Source organism: Felis catus, chromosome B1 (genome assembly GCF_018350175.1).
Source record: "Felis catus isolate Fca126 chromosome B1, F.catus_Fca126_mat1.0, whole genome shotgun sequence".
Classification (NCBI taxonomy): domain Eukaryota; kingdom Metazoa; phylum Chordata; class Mammalia; order Carnivora; family Felidae; genus Felis; species Felis catus.
Genome location: NC_058371.1, coordinates 199,997,366 through 200,011,171, shown reverse-complemented (window position 1 = coordinate 200,011,171; position 13,806 = coordinate 199,997,366). Strand labels below are relative to the sequence as shown.

Below are 13,806 nucleotides of genomic sequence, written 5' to 3'. Positions count from 1 at the left end.
GCCTGCTTCAGATCCTGTGTGTGTCTCCCTCTCTCTCAGCCTCTGCCTGCCTGCCTCTCTCTCTCTCTCTCTCTCTCTCTCTCTCTCTCTCTCTCTCTCCAAAATAAAATAAAAAAATCTCCCAAAAAAATCTGTTGGGAGACCTTCCCTTTACAAACATTAAGGCAAAGCTTAGGATATGGGTGAAAGATTTTGCTGTCTTCTTTTTTCTGCCTGGAATGCAGATCTGACGTCTGGAAAGGCAGTGGCCATTTTGAGACTACGAGGGAGCGAACTAATGTCAAGAATGGTGGATCAGGAAGAAAGAGCCTGGTCCTTGCTCGCAGCCTCTGTGCCAGCCTGGAACCACCTACGTTCACATTTCTTGTTATGTGGGCTGAACAACGTCTATTTATTTGCCATTTGAGTATGTCTTTTTGTTACCTGCAGAAACAGGCAATCTTAAGCGATACACCTTCAGACCCAAAGCGGAGGCTGAGATGCCCCACCATCAGGCACGTGCTGGCCGTGCCCTGGCAAAGTCACCGCCCTTCACTTCCTAAGATGATGGGCAAAAGGTCAGAGAAGTCAGACGCCAGAGGCCCCGTCTCAACAAACATCTATCAGATGGTTCCAGGCTTTGGGCAAGAAAAAATACCCACTTATTGCTGAGCAGTTACTGCTGCGCGGTTGGTTACGTTACGTTCCTGGAGCTGCGCTATGTCATGGCGCCGTGGGAGACGTGCAGGGGTGCGTGGAGGCGGGGGAGGCAGAGCGGGTGGCGGAGCCGGTCTGAGCCGCCTGGAGCTCCCACGGCCCCGCTCATCGCTCACAGAGCCGGTGCCCTCTTCCCCTCCCCTCTGCTGACCTCAGCACCCCCACGGAGGGGTTCCGACTCCATGCCTCCAAGGCCCCCGGACCTGCCCTCGAACTTTCTGCAGGAACTGCCTCTGATGGCTGCGCCCTTCCTTCGCTTTCATTTAGCTCACGGAGCCGGAGCCCGGAGACAGGAAGCCCCTCTTCTCCACCTCCCTCCCAAGTCAGCCGAGCCACGGGCACCATCAGGCCTCTGTCCTCCTGTCTTCCTGCCACAGGGGGGCGCTGTTCACTCCCCTCTGTGTCCGGCAGATGCAAGTCCCACGGAGAGCGCTTGCCTGCCTGGATCGCCAGCCCAGCACCTGCCACGGGGCTTGGCACCAAGAAGCCCCGCGACTGGGACATTCTTCCAGAAACTGAACACCTGTTCTTTCTCGTAGCGGTGTGTGTGGGGAGCACTCCTCCCCTATCCTGACTCAGGCTCCCTTTGGGAAGGGACGCCACGTTCACGTTTCACTGCGATTTCGTGCCGCGAGCATCTATGGGGGAGGAGCTGTAGACTTTTACCGAAAGGAGGTGACCCTTCCCAACACCACAAACCGGGCCCAGTCCTGATGTCTGGATGGCGGGCAGCAGACATGAGCTATCTGGAACGAGGGGGGGGGGGGTGTCTCAGCAATGTGGGTCCCCTCTCTTTGCTGTGCATATAAGTACGGTGTCTGTAGCAAGCGGAGGTTTCTTTCCTTTCCTTATGGTCTGAGCCCGGGAGGCGGCCTGGGGGAGGCAGAATGTGTCCACGCTGTGCGGGGAAGACTGGGGTCCAGTCCCACTCGGCCACTTCCTAAGCCTGGGAGTCTTTAACCATGTCCTTTGCCCGTGATAAACCTCAGTTTGCCCATCTGAACAAAGGGAAGGAAAGGATCCTTTCTGGGCAAGGTTGTGGGCAGAGCCTGCTGAGACGCGGCCGGCGAGGCACTCAGGTAGACTTACGAGCACACCGCTGTCATCTTTCTCCCTAGGGCTCGTGGTCGGGGTCGGTTCAAGCAGGACACCCCCGCCCACCCAAGCCGAGCTGGTTTTAGCTGCACTCAGCTGTCAGGGTCAACTCTGCAAGGGCTCGTGTTCACCGAGGCAGCCAGAGGCAGGAGAGGCTCACGCCTGTCTCTCTCTGGCAGAGGCTGTCTCCGGATCCTGTGTCCGCCACGGACCGGCCGGGTAGCTCTGGCTGAGCCCACGTCCCTCTCAGAGCTACTGGAAGGGCCTGGCCAGTGCTCAGAATAACGTTACAGGTGGGAAACCCCGCCATCCTGTGGGGGAGGCGATTCCCGCTCGTGGAGGAGGAAGAGGGGGCTCGGAGAAGCCAGGTGATTTCTGCCAGGCCCGAGGCTGCTGGGGAGGGCACCGCGGGGCCGGTGTCCCAGGCTGCTGCCCCGTCCACACCCTTCCCCCTGCCTGCCCAGCCCACCCCAGTCCCTCTTGCCTCCCGGGGCCCCGGGGCCGGGGGTTGGCTCGCACCTTGAAGTCGTCCCAGTCCTTGGCCCGGCTCTTGGTGGCCGCATTCCGCGCGTGGGCCAGCAGGGCCTGCCCGATGGCTCTCTCCGTGTGCTCCTGCAGGAGCCGCCCCACCTCCTGGGCCTCGGCCAGGAGCTGCTGCTGGAGCTGCAGCCGCGTCTGCTGCGCCTCGTCCTCCAGCCTGCTGGCCTCCTCCACGACTCGCGCCTCCTGGAAGGGACAGGAGAGGGAGGAGCCCACGCTGCACAGAAGCCGTGGCCAGGGCCAGGACTGGGATGTGGGGCTGGCCCAGCCCAGGGCCCCAGGAGGGGTGGGGGAGGCACTGAGAAGGGGCAGAAAGTGGGGACCTCTGGGCTCGCAAAGCCAACGATGGGTGAGCCGGGGTGTCTGTTCAAGAATCCCCCAAGCATTTATTGAGCACCAACGGTGTGCCCAGTGCCCCTTGTGGCCCCTCACACGTACAAGAACTTCCTCATTCTTCCAAAATACTGTGAGGCCTGAACGCTAGGAGTGACGGGGACACAGAAGCTCAGAGACACTAAGTAACTTTGTAAAAGTCACACAGCAGACCTACGTTCTGAAGCTAGACCTGAGTCTGAGCACAGTCCGGGCCATCATGGAAGCCAGGGCAGGGTCCTGGGACTGCCCTTCGTTATGGGAATGGGAATTAGAGAAGGAGGGGAGGGGAGTCAGAAGGAGGAGGGCCAGTCCTGCCTGCTTCCCGCTACACGCTCCTGAGGAGAGTGAAAGTCACTGTGAGCTTGTCCCCCACTAATGGTCAAAACGCCAGCTGCTCCAATAGCTCGGGTGACTCCATGAGCCCTGCAGTCAGCCTGCTTGGGTTGAGATCCCAGCCCGGCAATTTCCAAATCCTTTCTTCCCGTTTGTTGAAACAGAGAAGCCCCTTTCTCCCAGCACCCTGATGGCGACCGTACGGATCTGTTTTGTGATTCCAGCTGTATGTTCAGCCCAATTCTCGACATGGCATGCACTAAAGCCCTCGGGCACACGGGGCGCCCCCACGGGAGGCTGCCATCATCCCACCCCCCCTGCGATAATAGGCGTGGCGGGATCTGGGCTCCGGCAAACATGGCCGAACCCGGACCCGGCACGGCCTGGCTGGGACGGGTAGGGCCCGACATGCCGATCTTACCAAGGCTCTGAGCAGCTGCCACTGATGCTCGTCCAGACACTGGGAGGAGCCCTGCTCAAGGGCGTGCTGCTCACGCAGTTCCTGGAGAAGACTCTTCTTCCCGGCAAGTCTCATGTGGGTCAGGGTGGTGATGGCGCTGCCCCGGAGAGCCAGCCTCCGCAGGGCTGAGCGCAGCAGCAGGTCGTGTCCCTGTAGGATGTACCACGTGGACCTTTGAGGAAAGCAGGCAGGGGGCTGGGAGTCAGTGCTGTTGGCTTCACTGAGGGTGACGGTTAACTTTGCCAGCTGGAATGTTCACAAGGCGCCTGGACATCTAACCAAACATTATTCTGGGTGTTTCTGGATACGATGAACATTTGGATCAGTGGGCTGTGTAAAGCAGACCACCCTTTCTAATGTGGGTGGGCCTCATCCAATCAGTGGAAATCCTGAAGATCAGAAAAGGCTGACCCTTCTGTGGGTTGCACTGGCCTAGAACATGGGTTTGTTTGTTGTTTTTTTTTTTCCTGCCTTTGGACTTGAACTGAGATACCAGCTCTTCTGGGGTGTCAAGCCTTCAGACTCAGGAGTGAAAATATACCATGGTCTCTCCTGGGTCTGCAGCTTGCCAACTGCAGATCTTGGGACCTCTCGGTCTACATATATTTCTCTGGTTGGTTCTGTGTCTCTGGACGACCCTAATACATTGAACTACCAAGAAATGCCTCAAGTAATCATGCTCCACAGGGAGCCCCTCCAGAAGGAGGGAGGTTGGAATTATCCGATCTCATGTTGCCTATTCTCCATTTGACATGGGTATTCTCACCTATATTCAGTCATTTGTTCTTTGATTCGTGTTTTCAACTTTATCACATCCTGCCCCAAGTTTCTGATGCATTTATGCAGCTTTCTTCAGTACACATCCACATGAATTTCTTATATTAACTTTCCAAACCAACACATCCCAAACTGAAATTGTGGGCTGTTTCTGAGTTCCCATCTCAATGACTCAAGTGAAAAATGATGGTCTACCAGACAGGCCCAGCGTTTGGTATTTTCTGACAGCCTGAAAAGCTGAACAGAGTGGGGGCAGTCAGCCTACCAAGGAGGAGAGACCAGGCAAACACTCCAGGCTTTTCAGCTGGGGGCTCTTGTCCTAAGAGTAAGGAATCATCCCTCACAGAGGCTTAATTTTGATTCCGCTAAGTTCAAAACTGGGGTAGCAGACCTGCCACTATGGGAAATCCCTGCTAGAAGTAAGATAAATCCTCTCTGGAGGAAGATCCCATCATTCAAAATCTTAAATTATCTCTTAAGTTATCAAAATTATCTTAAATTGTCAAAATGTTAAATTTTGAGCAACAGTGTCTAGCATCCGATGAAAATAATCAGACTTGCAAACAGATACGAACTGACCAAAAATAAAGAGAAAAAACAGACAATAGAAACATACCCAAAAGATAGTGGCTGTTGGGCTAATCAGACAAAACCTTCACAACAATTATGATGAATATGTGTAATAAATTAAATGAGTGAAGAGTTTCAAGAAACAACTGAAAGCTGTGAAAAGAATCAAATGGAAATTCTAGAACTGAAAAACAGTAGATGGACTTAACAGCAGATAAGACATTGTTCAAGAGACCGTGGATGGGATGGTAGCTCAAAATATGTGACTAGAACTGAACCACAGAGAACAAAAGAATGAAAAATAAAGGACACTCTGTAAGATGTATGTGAGATAAGGCAAAAAGTTCTAATAAAATGTAGAAGTGGAGCCCCAGAAAAGTAGGGAAACAACAGGCAAAAGGAATATTTAAAGATATAATGGCTGAGAATGTTCAAAAACTGATGAAAGACTGCAAATCAGAGAAGGCTTAAGAAGCACTATAGATTTATTACACAAACAAGAAATGCCCAGAAAACCACATGCATGGTTAGATATATCATAATACACCAATGAAAACCAAAGAACAAAAGGAAATCTTAAAAGCAGCCAGAAATTATTGAAATCAGAAGACAAAAGATTATCTTTAAAAGTATTTAGAAAAAGAAAAACCAAATTAGGATTCTATACCCACTGAAAACATTCCTCAAAAATGAAGATGAGATAGACCTTTTCAGACAAACAAAACCTAAGAGAATTTGTCACCAGCAGATCTGAAATAAAGACACAGGAAACAATCAAGAGCAACTGAAATGGTAAATATGTGAGCAAATCTAAAGAAATACTGACTGTTGGGGTGCCTGGGTGGCTCAGTTGGTTGGGTGACTAAGTTTGGCTCAGGTCATGATCTCGCAGTTTGTGAGTTCAAGCCCCGCGTCAGGCTCTGTGCTGATAGCTCGGAGCCTGGAGCCTGCTTCGGATTCTGGGTCTCCTTCTCTCTCTGCCCCTCCCCTGCTCATGTTCTCTCTCTGTCTCAAAAATAAATAAATCATTAAAAAAAAAAATACTGACTGCATGACAATAATTATAATATCTCACAGGCTTGAAAATAGATAGAGAAGTAAAATACCCACTAAGAAAAGCATAATCTATGAGGGAGGAATAAATGGAATTAAGGTGCTCTAAGGTGTCACACTGCCCAGAAGAAGGAATAGATTAATGTACATCAGATTTTGGCAAAAATCTAAAAATGTTTAACCATTAAAAGCACAGTGAAAGAATACATAACTAACATGCCAAAAGAGAGATAAATTAAAATGATTAATAATAACGATAATAATAATAATAACACCTAATCCAAAGGAAGGCAAGAAAGGAAAGAGAAAGGAACATAGACACAGGAAGAACAAACAAAATAAATAGTAAGGTAACAGATTAAAAATCCAAATATATCAGCATTAAGATTTACATTAAATATAAATGGACCAAATATTAGTATACTTAAAAGACACAGGTTTTCAGGCTAGGCAAATCTTGCAGTTGCTCCCTATTATCTTAGCAGGGCTCACAGAATTTTCCTGTGTGTTGTCATCTCCTTCCCCTGTATTATCCAATATGATAGTTATCCCCCTACTTCTGGATGTATACACAAACTAGTTTCCTGGAAAAGGCTGGCAACTAGAAAAAATAGTTTTATCAGAATAATTATTCTCATAGAAAACAAGGAAAAATAAATATTTTAGAGTAAGATGAAAATATGGTATTACACTAATAGCTACAGAAAAAACAGACTAGGATATACATTTATTAATAAATTGAGAGTGATGGAAAGTGGGCACAAAGAGTTTTTGTTTGTTTTTTTTTAAGTGATGGAAACGTTCTAAATTTTGATCATGGTCATAGGTGCAGAACTCTTGTCAATTTACCAAAAATCACTGAATTGTACACTTAAAATAATGTATGTGAATTATACCTCCAAAGAAAGTGTTTAAAATGTTCCTATCAAAGACAGCTCTACAAAGTAGGTGTGATTAGCCCATTTTATAGGTGAGGAAATTGAGGGCAAGAAACGGTAAGTCACTTGCCCAGAACATTTCTGACTCCACGCCTTTATCGGTGGCACCCTGTCACTCTCTTCCACGTTTACATTTACAGTTTGGCTGGTGTCCAAACCACACAGTAAGAATGGCAGGGGACGGTTAACTTGTCCACTTTGCAGATGAGAACACTGAAGCTAGCATGGGTCACACAGGCCCCCACTCTGCAGAAAGCTGTACTCACTCTTCACTGAGGCCACCAAATCGGCCCAAGACTTGGTGGACGATGCTCTCATGGCCATCTCGCAGGTGTGTCTGCAGCACGGTGGACAGGGTCCACTCCTCCATCCACACCTAGGCCCAGCACAGAGGAACAGGGGTCAACTCACGGCCACTTCACCCATCACTGCTTTGTTGGAACATGCCTTTTGTTTCTTGTCTCAAAGATCCTTTTCTCCCCTGATTTCATTAAAAATTCCCCTCACCGTTCCTTCTAGAGATTTTTAAAGTTTCTTATTTGCATTTAAATCTTAAAGCTAATTTCACATTCATTTTCTGCGGTTTGAAGAAGGGATCCAATTTTTTTTTTTCTGCATAAATGGATACTAATTGTGCCAGCACCATTTATTACCTAATTTGTCTTTTCATGAGTGGTCTGTCGTGCCACCTCGTCTTACATAGTTTCCATACACACACACATGTCATTCTAGGCTCTCTGTTTTGTTATGAGTCTGTCTTTATTTCCGCATCAATACCACACTGCTTTAATCGCTGTTGCTTACAGCAAGACTTCATAGCCAGGCAAGTCCTCCCATATTCTTACACAAAACTGTCTTAACTATTCCTGGTTGTTTTTCCTCTCCTATGAATTTTAGCATCAGTTTATCAAGTTTGGGGAAAAAAGCTTTTTGGATTTTCTTGTATTTGAACTGAATTTATAGATTAATTTGGAGTGGATGACCGTCTTCCCAAGATCGAGTTTTCCCATTCAAGAACACGGCATTTCTTCTCAGTCTTACTTTAAGCCTCCAATGACATTTTATAAACTTCTCCCTTAAGCTTTTATACACATTGGTCAGATATATTTTTAGGGACCCTACGGCTTTTATTTGGAAGGGGATCCTTATTTATGTTATCACTGGGTGCTGCTGATATATGGGAAACGTACTGGTTTGGGATGCTGGTTTTGTATCTGGTAAGTTTATTGAGCAATCTGAATAGTTGTAATTGTTTGCAGATTCTTTGGGCTTCTCAGTGGAGACAGTCACGGGGTGCCTGAGTGGCTCAGTCAGTTCGGCATCGAACTTCAGCTCAGGTCATAATCTCACAGTTTGTGAGTTTGATCCCTGCATTGGGCTCTCTGCTGTTAGCACAGAGCCCACTTCGAATCCTCTGTCCCCCTCTCCCTCTGCCCCTTTCTCTCCCTCCCTCTCTCTCAAATACACATTTAAAAAAACTTCAATGGAGACAGTCATATCATCCACAAAAACCTACGTAGGAGCCACACAGGTCATCGATTGTGTTGTTTAGATCTTACTTTTATGGCCTGATTTGTCATCTGATCAGTCTATCATGTTCTGTGAGATGAGGTGTTAGAATATTCCATCATGATTTCCATCTGTTCATTTTTCCTTTTAATTCAGCCAAATTTTGCCTAATGCATTTTCCTGAGGGATTGTTTCTTTTACATTATATAATGACCCTCTCTTATCCCTCAAGAATGCTTTCTGCCTAAGGTAGTTTGTCAACTTTCTCTTGGTTGGTATTTGCCTGGTATATAACTTTTGGCGTCATGATGCTGTAGGTGAATCTCATAATGTCATGTAGCGTGGGGAAGGTTTCTCTGCAACTTACATGAATTTGTTACTATTCATTGTGACTGATGGTATACTTGGACTTATTTCTACCATCTTGTGGTTTCTGGTTGCCATGAATTTCCTTTGCACTGTTCACCCCCTCCCCTTCTATTTGCCGTTTAATGGGACTGACTGAGCAGTCTCCAGGAGCACAGCTGTGGTTAACAAGCTGGGTTATGGCTCAGTGCAGAGAGGGAGAAGGTGCACCACGGGGACACGGGAGACATCTCAGGTACAGGGTGTTAGGCCTGACTGTAGGATTTAGGCTTTGGAGGGTTCAAGGTAGTGGAGCCTTGTTCTGGATTGGGTGCTGTTGAAAGGGGTCATGCAGTGATGGGGCATCTCTGTAAGTCCTTCCTAAAAGAGGGCAATCTGGGGTCCCCAGGTGGCTCGGTGGGTTAAGTGTCCGACTTCAGCTCAGGTCATGATCTCACGGTTCATGGGTTCCAGCCCCGCATCAGGCTCTGTGCTGACAGCTCTGAGCCTGGAGCCTGCTTCAGATTCTGTGTCTCCCTTTCTCTCTGCCCTCCCCTGCTCACACTCTGTCTCTGTCTCTCTAAAAAATGAATAAACATTAAAAAAATTTTTTTTTAGAAGGAGGACAAGGCTGTCATTGCGGAAGGAGCAGCCCTCAGTCATCTCAGCCAGGATAGGGGCACGGTTGGTCATTTCTGTGGCTCTGGCAATGTTCACGTGTTACCTGCGTTCAGACACGCTTACGAGCTGGTCTCACTTTGTCCCCATCCTTCCCGGTCACAGAGTGGCCTTGTCCAATGTTAATGTTCTGTGACGTGGTTCAACAGGAGACCCAGGCCCGTGGGTCCCAGGCGGCTCCTGTGTGTGAGGGGCTAGTCCTGTCTCTCTCACGTGGGGAGACTTCATCCCGACCTTACCCACTTAACCTGTCAGTACAAAGCTCAACCTCCCTTCCTCCAGAATAGGACAAATGCAATTCTGCTGTTCCGTCCTATTTTCTAAACTCCTTGTTTTTGAACCATTGATGTTCCTTTTGTCGATATTCTTATTTCCTTTACTGCTTTCAAAGTTGTGTATCGTATACCTATTCCTTTTGTGGATTTAGTTTTTTTTAACAAACATTCCTGACTCCACAAACCTAAGCAGTATTTCCTTGACCTTAGAATTCATGTCTGCCACCAGTTCTGGAAGTCTCTTATCCACTATCGCTTTGAGCACTTCCTCTCCTTCATTCTCTCCATCCTCTCTTTCTAGGATCCCATGAGAAAGCTCCTGTGGGACATTATCCTTCTGGTGCCCACGTCCCTCAGTCCCTGTCCTATGTCCCCTCTCTGCCCTGCATTCTGGACCTCATTCTCGCATCTATCTTCTAACATCTCACACCCTGCCCCGTCAGCCGTGTTGAATCTGCCATTTAACTGACTCATCCGTTAAATATCTGCTTCCATCACTAGAATTTTCATTCATAAAAGTATATGCTTTTTTTTATCTGTTGTCTTTTTTCCCTGCGTCCTGTTTTAACAGCTAGTAATTCCTTCTGCTAAGGGTTTTTATTGTTTTAAACATACATCCTTTGTAAGAGCTCCTTTTTTATAAAATTATTTTAATGTTTCTTTTTGAGAGACAGAATGCGAGCAGGGGAGGGGCAGAGGGAGAGAGAGAGAGAGAGACAGAATCTGAAGCAGGCTCTAGCCTCCGTGAGCTAGAGTGCTGACCCTCGTCACTGCTACAGGTAATTTTGTGGCTTTGGACAAGTTTACTCTCTGTTTCAAACGTTTATTTACTAAGGAGAGAAAGGGGAAAGGAGGCAGCAGTCAGGACATGCCCGGTACATGCTAAGGGTTTTGTAGTGCCCTCCCACAAACAGGGTGGGCTTCCAGGCAGGGGGTTTCTAAAGCTAGCACCTCAGGCAAATGATGCAGTGCAGAGGGAGGGGAGCACCGCCGTTTTAAAAAACACAGTCGGGGTAGGTCTCATTGTGAGGGTGGCCTCGTGTGAGGGTGACATGGGAACAAAGACTTTCCGCAGACACAGCAAGGCAAGAGCAGACCCGTCAGCTGGAGGAGGAGAAGGCCAGTGTGGCCGGAGCAAAATGAGCCGGGGGTGGGGTGGGGTGGGGAAGTGAGCAGGTCACAGGGAAGCCAGGTCCTGACATGCAGGGCCTCGTAGGGCACTGTGCGGACACCGGCTTTACACACGAAAGGAGAAGCCACTGGGGGTTTGGAGCACAGAAGTGACACAACGTGACAGGGTCTTTTAGCAAACCTGACGTGCTGGAGATTGTAAGATGCACAATCATTCTAAGTATCGCTAAGGGAAAAAAAAAATCGCTGCAAATTAAATTACGATGCATCGCAACTTCCAGGCTGCGAAAGCACGCTTAAAATGTGCATCTTAAAAATTAGTGTCATGTGGTATGTTTTTAAAGTATCACTCTGGCCGGGGGCTGAGACTAGATCACAGTGGGGGAAGGCGGTTTCAGGGGGACCAGGGGGCTGGCCATCTTGGTGATCTGAGGAAAGGTGTGGTGGCTACGACCAGGCACGAGAGCAGGGGTGGCCAAAGTGGCTCCACTCTGGACTAGACAGAAGGCACAGTCAGTTGGATGTGGGGTGTGCTAAAGAAGGGTGAGTCGTGGGGCGCCTGGGTGGCTCAGTCGGTTAAGCGTCCGACTTCAGCCAGGTCACGATCTCGCGGTCCGTGAGTTCGAGCCCCGCGTCGGGCTCTGGGCTGATGGCTCAGAGCCTGGAGCCTGTTTCCGATTCTGTGTCTCCCTCTCTCTCTGCCCCTACCCCGTTCATGCTCTGTCTCTCTCTGTCTCAAAAATAAATAAACGTTAAAAATAAATTAAAAAAAAAAAAAGAAGAAGGATGAGTCGAGGCAACCCCAAGGGTCTTGGTCCGGTTGACTGGAAGGATAGAGGAAGGACAGAGAAGAGTGTGGATGGAGAGGGTTGGCAGGAAGACGGGGGGCAGTTCTGTTTCAGGCATGCGACATTGCACATGCCTATGAATCACACGCACAGAGATTTCAGGCAGAGAGCTGGGCTGGGACACATTGCGAGCTGGAGACACAAATGAGCGAGTTGCCGACCGCAGCCCCACCACCACGAGGAACAGAATCCTGCCGAGGACTGTGTAAGTGAGCTTGGATGCGATCCCCTCCCAGCCGAGCCCCTGGAGGAGACTCCAGCCACAGCCTTGATTGCAGACCCCAGGCAGGGGACTCCGTGTCCGGACTCCACCACTGAGGCGGCAGAAGCGAGAGAGCCAAGCAGCGGTTTCAAGGAGGAGGGGAGGGCCCAACTCCAGAGAACAGGAGCTCTCGATATGGAAAGCGGGAGACAGCGCGGACGGAGCCCAGGTGCCGTGGCTGAGCGCGGCAGGACAGGCCAGGAGCTCAGCACAGGCGGGGGCAGGTGTGGTGGCCAGGTGATGGAAACCCGCCAGGGGTGGGGTGGAGAGGGTGCGGGCAGAGTGGGAGGTGGCACCGGGACTCAAAGCCTGCTGGACCGACTGCAACGCTGTGTCCCTTACAGCGGTAAGGGCTACGGGGCGCGCGACCGCCACATTCCTTGTCAAAGGTGCGAACTCCGTGGTGGCGTATTATTCTCCTACTTCTGCTGTTTGCGCTGCAAACTTCGCAACTTGAAACAACACAAACTCATGATCTCATACTTCTGGAGGCCGGAAGTCCAAAATGGGGCTCAAGGGGCTAAAATCAAGGTGTCAGCAGGCTCCCACACCTTCTGGAAGCTCCAGGGCAACATCCATTTCCCTGCCCTTTCCAGCTGCTGGAGGCCACCTGCATTCCTTGGCAAGTAGCTGCTTCTTCAATCCTCAATCCGGCGATGGCTGGCTGAGACTTTCTCTAACCAACCACATCACTCTGACTCTCCTGCACCACCCCCCACCGCCGCCACTCCCTTGTAAGGACCCTGGATAGTCCACAATTGCCCTATCTCAAGACCCAAAACTTAATCATTTTTGCCAAGTCCCTCTTGCCATGTGAAGTCACATGATCACAGCTGTTGGGAATTAGGATGGGGGTTCCTCTGGGGGGGACCTAACCCAGCGGACTGGGGAGAAGCCCAGAAACCGACATTAGAACACATTACTTTTTGAGAACCACTATGCTACAACCTGTTCCAATTGGGTAATTGACAGATTCCATACTGTTTAACAACTTCCTGGAGTCCTAAGACACGAAATCACCAAAGCCCTTTGGGTAGAAGACGATTTCACAGCCTGGGTGTGCGTTTCATTTTCCACGAATAGTTTGTTGGTGCTTTTCTTCTTACCACTAAATATTCACCTGAATCACAGAAAGCTCATCTGTCACTTTGATCGTCAAGGAGGAAATATAGCAAGCGAAAGTGCACACGGACCTCTAAGTATCTTGTGGAAATTGACTGCAATGAAATGACCAATCAGTCAATTAACTGTGACATATACACATGGAGAAAACGGTCTTGGGTCATACTTATCCAATCAGCTGATGAGGTCAGTAACTATCCTGCTTGCTTCTTGCATGCAAAACTCCTGAAACACTGCTACACAAGCCAAGGAAAATTCACATGCACGCGAATACTCCCAGAGCAAATAAAAAGGAATTAATAACCAGATGCTATGCGCTGTCTACGATTTGCTTCAAATAACTTAAGACTCATAACCAGAGGGTTTCCGATGCATCGTGGATGTGGGTGTTAATAATTTATCGGAAATGAAATTCTGGATCTTTTTTCGATGTCAATATCATTAAGTAATGAAACGGACGCTGTGTGAAAGGTCTTATCTTGCATTATCTCACAGCAGCCCTATTGGGTATTTGATCCCAATTTTTCACACCGAAGCAGAGATTCTGAGACATTTAGCAAGTTGTGCAAAATCCCAGAGCCGTGAGGAGTCAGCTAACCGGCCAAGGTCACCCAGCCCATCAACGGGTTGCGCTGACTCAAACCCAGGCATCCAGCTTCCAAGGTTAGGAGCCCGTCTGCATTTAGGGAGCCTTCATCAGGGGCACGTTAGACTCACCTGGCGATCTTGTCCCCGTCCCTCCCCAGAGACTGTAAATGAAGCGGCCTGGGCCCAGAATCGCCATGAATCCACAGACTCA

The 13,806-nt window shown here is 49.1% G+C and overlaps 1 protein-coding gene across 8 annotated transcripts in view; it reads right to left on the bottom strand.

Moving 5' to 3' along the window:
• The window catches only part of EVC (EvC ciliary complex subunit 1), a 76,202-nt gene that overhangs the window by 12,301 nt on the left and 50,095 nt on the right, over window positions 1-13,806 (bottom strand). For all 8 annotated transcript variants that reach the window (XM_045056605.1, XM_045056606.1, XM_045056607.1 and 5 more), the window contains 3 exons: window positions 7,104-7,213; window positions 3,461-3,671; window positions 2,311-2,517 (listed from right to left, as the gene is read on the bottom strand). In XM_045056605.1, coding sequence (XP_044912540.1) covers window positions 2,311-2,517; window positions 3,461-3,671; window positions 7,104-7,213 — 528 coding nt within the window. The remainder of the gene's footprint in view (window positions 1-2,310; window positions 2,518-3,460; window positions 3,672-7,103; window positions 7,214-13,806) is intronic.